Genomic DNA, 9,069 nt, shown 5'->3' with positions numbered 1-9,069 from the left:
AGATGTTTTTGGCTGGATGCCAGAAGTCCCGGGAAAAATTAGAAAAGCAAGGTTTTGGTATATTTTATTAATGAAGGAGTTTTTGGTCAGAGAATAGGGTTGGCACGATTCCAGGCAGAAATGTAAAAATCATGGTTAGCAAGTGTGTGAAGGCTCTGCTACCTTTTGAGAGCTGCCTCTCTGTCTTTGACAGCACGAGACAAGCGTAATTAAACCAAGGCTTTTTATCATAACGAGTAGAGAAAGTACTTGGAATGTATGCCCTCATTCCAGAGACAATCACCTCTGTGATGCGCTGGGCACACACAGAGGGGTCTCGCTCCTGGAAGCAGTAATCATTCCACGGGAAATCGGAAAAGTACATCCTCAGGTCGTCCCATCGAGCTGAAGCAAAATGCCAGAAGCATCGCCTCTTCGGTGGGTCCAGAGGGTGTACAGGAGCGACAGACAGGATACAGAAATAAGTTTGTGATCGGAGGAGCCCAACGGAGAGAACAGTTTGACAGAGTAAGCAGAAGGGTTAGAGGTAAGGAAGTGGTCTAGTATGTTGGGCCGGTCTCCAAGACAGTCGGGAATACGTGTAGGGTGCTAAACCAACTGCTCTAGGTCGTTGAAAAGAGCAGAGTTGAAGGCTTGTTCACCAGGGTAGTCAGTGAAAGAGGATGAAAGCCAAAGCTGGTGATAAACATTGAAATCTCCTAGAATGGCGATTTCAGCGAAGGGAGAGGGTCAAGATGTGCTCCACTTTGGAGTTCAAGAATTTTACATAGTTAGTAGAGTTAGGTGAGAGATAAACAGCACAGATGCATTTACTTATAGAATGACAATAGTCTTAGCCAGATGATGGAAAATTCTGAAGAGTCAAGGTTGTGGGGCACGGAGCAGTGATGTCAAGCACATAGGCGCAACATCCACTTTCGATTGAAATTTAGGATAGAGATAGTAGGAGGGAACAGAGTAGAGATTGCTCTCAGTAGCCTCAGAAACTTGTGTTACGGTGAGGAAGAGAAGCTGAGGTTTAGAGGAGGAAAGATGGTGTTCCACAGAATTAAAATTATAACGAAGACCATGAATGTTGCAGAAATTGATAAGAAATAGGTTCGAGGAGTTATCAAGACACCTCTCAGGTCAGAAGGGATATATATATATATAAAAATATATATATATATATATATATATATATATATATATATATATATATATATATATATAGATATATATATATATATATATATATATATATACAATATATATATATATATATATATATATATATATATATATATATATATATATATATATATATATATATATATATATATATATATATATATATATATATATATATATATATATATATATTTATATGACTAAATTTCCGCCACTCGGTGACGTTTGAAAACTGTCAACGTCTTGCGGTGGGATTTCAATCCGGATCCTTGAAATCACCGTGTCCGTTCGCTGACCACTCGGCCACCGCCCCTCTTATATACTATTTTTATCAAATTATTTTGTTAATCTTATTATTCAAAGAAAAGCAGAATTAGTGCTTTGATTGTTTTTTACCTTATACACAAGGCATGTGACTTCCTTTAACATGACCAGCCATGAGGAACTGTCCTGTAAAACCTGCCAAACACAGGCCACCGGAGACGCGGCGCAAAGCTACGTGGATATGATAAGTTCGTTGAACACAATACTAATAGCAGCAATGAGATGATAAAATTGTGAAAAAACAAATGAAAGTATTGACTGACACCTCTTTCTGCTACGTGATTCAACGTTCGTCAAACTTTTCCTTGTAAGATCCTCTCTTATTTTAAGCATTATCTGTAAGACACTTGTAAACTACTTCACAACACTAAGATCTGTTTTCCTCTCGCCGTTTAGGATTTTGACTTCTGTTGAGAATATGTGGCAATTCAGTGAACAATCCACCGCGTTGTTGTTTACATTTTCTTTATTTTTACTTAGTTTCATAAAAGCTTATCCCCCAAGATCCAAATTAAAGCCTCTTCCAAGTAGTAAGAACTCTGGGTCTCTCGTCGTCTGGTCTGGAGACAGCACAAGGGCACACAAAAAAAGGAAACAACAATGAAAAAAACAACTCGCTACTCGTTGCTCCTGTAAAGAATCCGAAGAGGTGGCCGAAGGAGCAGTCAATTACGTGAGAGGAGTTAACTCAAAGAACAGGCCTACAAAAAAGTACTGAGGCACGACTCTTACCACGAGGAATATTATTATACTCCGTTCTATCTCAGAAAAGAAATTGAAGAACTATACACAGAAGCAGATCTATGAGCCGATTTCACAGTCCAACACAGTGTCTTCGTAACAGCCCGAACCAAACTATAGAATCCCATGCAGACCCAAAATGGTGAGGTCTTCGATGCCACACTAAATACACAAGACTTTTCTTGTATAGTTTCATCAAATTTGTGAACTTAAATATAAACACCAGACACTATACATGGAAATTTCGAAGCTTCTGGTATTGGTTTGGGAGCTTACTAACCAATCATGGGGAACTGTGAAACTGGCCCTATACCCCATTTTCTTATAGTCGTACCTGACCAGATGGAGGCGTGTGTGTAGTCGTAGGCAAGACTGGATGAACGCAAGTGCTGAAGGAAGTCGTCGAGGAGGAAGTGGTGGCGCCTCCTTGAAGCTCTTGACTGGGCTCTTTGTTGTCGTGGTGGACGGTAGAGCAGGCCAGCATGAAGCGGGTGTTGGGGTCCATGAGGCGCCGAGTCACCCACACCGTCGGGTCGTTCAGCTTGTCCTGGTCCTCATATCGTGAAGGTCCTCGATCTAGCAGTGCACAGATTCAGACTGATTCAGATTCGGATTAAGATAGTTCACTGACTGATCACAGATATATGCAGATTAACATAGTTCACTGACCACAGATATATGCAGATTAAGATAGTTTGATTGGCTACGGAAAGATTTAGGTTTAGATGATTTATTGCCCACAGACAGATACAAATATATAGATCTTATATTACTCACCCCAACACTAAGATTTATTTGGTACAGATTTATAGAGTCCATTGACCAAAGATAGATAGAAATTCAGATAATATATGGACCACAAATTGATGTTGTACTATAGTAATTTTTCGATTTCCCATGTAAAAATTACGGCTTCAAGTTCAGAGACCCCTCCGTGTGTGTCCAGCGCATTACGGAGGTGATTGTCTCTGGAATGGAGGCACACATTCCACGTACTCTCTCTACTACTTATGCTAAAAAGCTCTAGTTCAATCACGCTTGTTCTCGTGCTATATAGACAGATCACAAAAGGTACCTAAAGAGGCTATATATTACACTGGGCAAATTTTCCGTGGATCTTCAGTCAAACCACGATTTCCGCTAGCGTGGTTCTCATTTCTTTCTTGTTATTGCTGCTGCTGATGATGGTGAGTAATACCGTCGTCCTTCGGTGAAATCTACCGTAGCTTTGGAAGATCGTCAGACACGTCAGAAAACCACGGAAATATGAGAACCAAGCCAGCGGAAATAGTGGTTTGACTGAAGATCCACGGAAAATTTGCCCAGTGTAATAGCTCCTTAAGCCTTTTAACTCTTGCTAGTTATGATCCTTACATTTATACTCGGAATCACGCGGTTTAATCTTCGACCCCCCAAAATTCATTCATAAATAGAAAATGTCACTACCTTGGTATCTTTAATTCTTCCAAAGACTTATTTATTTATTTATTTTTTTTTTTACGTCGTGGCCTATTGCGCCGGTAGGTTTCTTCCCGGTGGTTCCTGATGGTCGCCCAAGGCTTCTTCCCGGTGGTGCCTGATGGTCGGCCCAGCCAGTTCTGGCGCAGTGTTTATAGTGGCGCCATCTTGCATTGGCTCATGCTGCCCTCCGGAGCTCATCTTTAATCCTAGAATCTAGAGTCCGGGTTGATAGGTGGTCTTCTGGACAGCATGTGGGTAGTTTTAAGCCACCGGCAGCGGCTGAAAAATCCCAGCTTGGTGGCACCGGCGGGGATTGAACTCGCGTCGTCCTGAACGCGGTGCCGTCACGCTATCCATTCAGCCACCCCCTCTCCAGAAATATATTTAACAGTTTTCCTTCTTCATCTTTCCCACCTCTCCTCAGTCCGGACATTTCAGGGAAGGTATATTCCTCCTACTCATCCTCCATATGACTTCACTATGCCTATAAAATAAATCTTAAGAATGATTAGTTCTATATCTCCTCTCTAGCATGAATCTACAGAAGGCTTATGGACCAGATGGAGTGCCTGGTCAAACTTTCATTCTCTGCCTTCCAACATCTGCTAGTACGCCCAAATGTATCCTGGGCCTAAGGAAGGTGACTGCTCTAATCCCTCAAACTACCGTCCTAAGAGTGTAGCTTCTTGTCTTTCTAAAGCTTTTAAACAATCCTCAACATCTATCAACTTCTGACCTCTGTGATCACTTATATAGATTCGGCCAGGGGGGTTCTACTGGAGATCATTTTTGTTTTTTAGGTGCTGTAGAACGTGTAGGTCTAAGTCTATATATACCAAGTCACGTCACTGCTTCAAAACTACGACCGGTACGCGCAAGAGGCGGTTTTGGGGAGGAGCAGCGGGATGACGTCACTTGAAGCTAAAAAATAAAATACCGCCAGTTCAGGGGTGACTAAAGTTGGGGCCGTGTGTGTACTCTGGATGTGCATTCTCGCCTTCTTTCACAGCACGTTCAGGCAAGCCACTGACGAAAAAATGTCTTTTTTATTGTGCTATTGCGTGACTGTAATTCCAATGCCTACAAACGGCGGTGTGGGGTGTGAGGGAGGGCATGATGAAGTGATTGATTTAAATTAGTCCGCCTTTCCTCGTTTTCTCTAAATCCCTGTTTCTACATTCTCTAGTTTGGCTCCAAGCAACGTCACGCATAAGCCACGTCTCGGCCGTGTCTCCTCCCACAAACCTGCGTATGACTTGACCTGGTGTATATAGACTTAGCTGTAGGCTGTCAATAGGGGCTTCTTGGACGACACAAGTACGCTATAGTGGTGTAGGCAAATTTTATTGATAGTGGCTACCTTGATGTATGTCTCGTTGACCCCATTCTGCTCTCCGGTGCTCCACTTGAACGAAGTCGTTGAAGTTAGGATGTATTGAAAATCTGGGGAGCACAGCAGCATATAGGTAGTGTTATATATTAGTTTACTAGATTCTCAACAATCTAAAGGTGTATAAATAACTATTGGAGTCGATTCGGGTTCACTGTTTAGATGCGTACGTTTCCTTCTACCAGTTCTTCTTCCTGTGCCTCAGACCTAAGTCTATATACAGCAAGTCAAGTCATACGCAGGTTTGTGGGAGGAGACACGGCCGAGGCGTGGTTTATGCGTGACACTGCTTGGAGCCAAACTAGAGAATGTAGAAACAGGGATTTAGAGAAAACGAGGAAAGCCGGACTAATTTAAATCAATCATTTCAACATGCCCTCCCTCACACCCCACACCGCCGTTTGTAGTCATTGGAATTACAGTCACGCAATAGCACAATAAAAAGACATATTTTTTCGTCAGTGGCTTGCCTGAACGCGCTGTGAAAGAAGGTGAGAATGCACATACGGCCCCAACTTTAGTCACTCCTGAACTGGCGGGTATATTTTTTGGGGGGCTCAAGGGACGCCATCCCGCTGCTCCGCCCAAAACCGCCTCCTGCTGCACGGTCGCAGTGTTTCAAGCAGAGTGACTTGACTTGGTATATAATTATAGACTTAGGGATGTAGGTGGCATGAGAGGTGGAAGCGTCTGAGAAGGCCACCCTGGTCATCTTCTCTCAGTTGTTTCGTGAACCTTTGTTGTTGCCTTAGCTATCTCGAAAGCCTTTATCAGTCTGGCACAAATCTTTGCCTTCTAAATTACTCTCCTACGGATTATGTCCTCCTTTTTAGAGGGGATTTTGTCGCCCGTCCCTGGAAGACGGTCACTGTTTAACCCATCCGCTGCGATTGACACGTATTTGCCTTTCAGTGGTAGCCTGGTAACATACACTCCCAGGCCTTTCTCTGCATCTGTGGTTGATAGTGGAGTGCTTTCCATGTGGTATTGGTGTGCTGGATATCCCCTCCCAAAATGCATGACTTTATATTTTTCTTCATTTAATTGTAGCAGCCACTTTTCGTTCCATTCCTGCAGCTTGGTGATGTCTTCTTGTAGGAAATCCAAGACAAGGGGCTAATCCTCAACCTATCAACTGGCTCAATATTGCAATACTCAATACTTCATCTTTGTGTTCTGTGCTCGGTGTCTTTACTCTGATCACAGCGACGGCATGGCTCAGCGGCCTTCACTGTACTGGCTCCCTACTGCACTTCAGTGGACAGTGTCTTTAGTTCTATTGGAAATAAGCCTTCCAACGCCAGCCCAGCCAGCTCCCAAAACATTTCACCTTTTCCAGCATCCACCAAGCACATTGAGGCCGCTGCATTGGAGAGGAGGCAAGGTCTACTTTTTGACGGACAAATGATTTACAGGTAATGGTTACAGGGGAGGAGTTTATTTTCGTAGATCACAAGAAACTATTAGAATAAAATCTTCTGGAATATAATGAAACCGATCATTTGATGAAGGAATGAATTACGAAATGAATTGTGAGAGTCAAACTTAGGGTGGCGGTGGTCAAGTGCTGGACCCACATTCGCCAAGCGTGATGGACGACGCGGGTTCAATCCTCACGCTACCACTCGGATTTTCAGTCACCGCCGAGTGGCTTAAAACTACCCACATGCTGTCCTGAAGACCACCCATCAACCCGGACTCTAGAGGAAGCCGTCCTGCGAATCAAGAACGAGTTCGGGGCAGCATGAGCCAATGCAAGATGGCGCCACTATAAACACTCGCCTGCGCCAGAACGGGCTGGGCCGACCATCAGGCCCCACCTGGAAGAAGCCTTGGGCCGACCATCAGGCCCCACCGGGAAGATGCCTACCGGCGCAATAGGCAATAACGTAAAAAAAAAAAAAATAAATAAATAAATAAATAAAAAAAAACTAGTTAAGTTTAAAAAAATTATATGAAAAATACGAAAACACACACACACACACACACACACACACACACACACACACACACACACACACACACACACCATGCTCAAGAGACATAAAGAAATATAGCTTCCCACAAAGAAATATAGAGGTTTGGAACAGATTAAGTGAAGAAATAGTATCGGCGAAGAGTGTGCAAAGTTTCAAGGAAAAGTTGGATAATTATAGATACGGAGACGGGACCACACGAGCGTAAGCCCAGGCCCTGTAAAATTACAACTGGGTAAATACAACTGGGTAAATACACATACCTGCAGTTCCGTCATCTCTTTCAAGCGGGCGGCGAGGGCAGCCATCTGACGGTGAAGGTTTGGCGTGTACACCAGCAGGACGGTTCTGGGAGCCGCCTTGCGCACCGTCACTGGCGGCGACTTTCGTGGTTTATCTTTGTTTACGTGAGGCAGACCAAGGGGAGAAATCATTAATTTGATTCACAAGCAATAAATTTGTAAAATACCTGATAAAAACACTTGCTTATAAATAAAAGAAAGTAACAGTACTTTGTTGGGGGTGAAAATATCCATTTAATGCTAAAACAATTATCGTGTCACTAATTTGACTCTGCTTTCTGGCAACTACCAATGGCTGATCTTTCCGCTATTTATATTACTATAATGTCCAACTCTTTTACTCAAACCGTAACATAAAATCAATAATCAACGTTAATACTTGCACATGATTTTAACTCGTATGATAAAATGATCCTTTTTGAGTGTGGAAGAACAATGGATTTATGAAACGTTATCGTTCAGTGTGGGGAGAACTCCTTGGGATGACACACATCATCTTATAAAAGTTATTATTAGCCTTATATTTTAATATATATATATATATATATATATATATATATATATATATATATATATATATATATATATATATATATATATATATATATATATAATGACGTATGGTATATGGAAAATGCTGCTACTATGTAGGGAACAGCTTACGATGCTAGGCTACACACATCTTAAAAGGATAGTTCGTGTGTGTGTGTGTGTGTGTGTGTGTGTGTGTGTGTGTGTGTGTGTGTAAATATATAAATGAATAAATAAGTAAATAAATAAATATATGAAATAAAAAAAAAAATCAAGCATGAGCCATGCTGCGTTCGACATCATCGTTGGTACCGTTAGTACCGGTACCGGAGTGTGCCGGCCCTTTCTCTCTGAGTACTTACTTTCTACATAAGTATATAGGTATTATGAAAAGACTCATTATCTAATAACACTACAGCAGATATTAGGAAAGTTCTGGTGCCAACTTTCCCTACCTATTATACATACTGACAGCATATATGGTACCGGTACTGTTATGCCGGACGTGTTACTTGGGTTCCGTGTCGCCGTCAGGAGACTCCGTGGGAGGGAGATATGTAAACACTTTGCACAGTTTCTGTAGTTTAATATTCTTCTTTAGTAGTACACTTCACTCTGACTCTTCACTTACCACTAGCTTACTATGACTGGGACTGACTCTCTCTCGCCCTCTTCTCCTATATATATCCAGAACAGTACAGTCTAGAATATTACAGTATATTTTAGATCATACAAGAACATGTAGCATAAATATATGCGAGTTGGCAACACTTCCGCTTGGCGCCTGGCGCGCCCGTGGGCGCGGCCCGCCTTCCTCCCGCCCTTTGCTCGTTTCTCCGGAGCCTTCTAGAGGCCTATGGTCGCCGGGGAAGCTTCCAGCACAACACTATCCCCCTCTTAATTGTGATCGTCCCGATCACACACTTAACTATGTACAAACATAAGAGAATTAATCAAAACATAATAATCGTCAGACGCTGTGGACGCCTGCGTTGTCTCTGTCTTCTGTTCGTTGCCTCCTGCGTCTGTCTCTTGGTGCGCCTCGTCGTCGTCCGCTTCTTGGGGTGTCCCTGAACATCTGCCGGCCGAGGTTATCTCCCTCGGCTGAAAGGGCCAGGAGGCCTACGTCGTCGTAGACCTCCTCTCGGTCCTGGACGTCCCTTGCGTTTTCGTC

The 9,069-nt window shown here is 42.8% G+C and overlaps 1 protein-coding gene across 2 annotated transcripts in view; it reads right to left on the bottom strand.

Annotated features, from left to right (window-relative positions):
* Positions 1-2,717: 2,717 nt before the first annotated feature.
* LOC126992115 (uncharacterized) overlaps positions 2,718-9,069 on the bottom strand; it is a 52,802-nt gene continuing 46,450 nt past the window's right edge. Inside the window, exons 10-11 of one of the 2 annotated variants that reach the window (XM_050850785.1) lie at positions 7,326-7,459; positions 2,718-2,811 (exon numbers count right to left, since the gene is read on the bottom strand). In XM_050850785.1, the coding sequence (XP_050706742.1) occupies positions 2,773-2,811; positions 7,326-7,459 (173 nt within the window). In that variant the 3' untranslated portion in view covers positions 2,718-2,772. The remainder of the gene's footprint in view (positions 2,812-7,325; positions 7,460-9,069) is intronic. The other variant, XM_050850784.1, reaches the window with a different exon arrangement.

The sequence above is a fragment of the Eriocheir sinensis genome, unplaced genomic scaffold (assembly GCF_024679095.1).
Source record: "Eriocheir sinensis breed Jianghai 21 unplaced genomic scaffold, ASM2467909v1 Scaffold400, whole genome shotgun sequence".
NCBI lineage: Eukaryota > Metazoa > Arthropoda > Malacostraca > Decapoda > Varunidae > Eriocheir > Eriocheir sinensis.
This window is presented reverse-complemented; position numbering and strand designations above follow the sequence as displayed.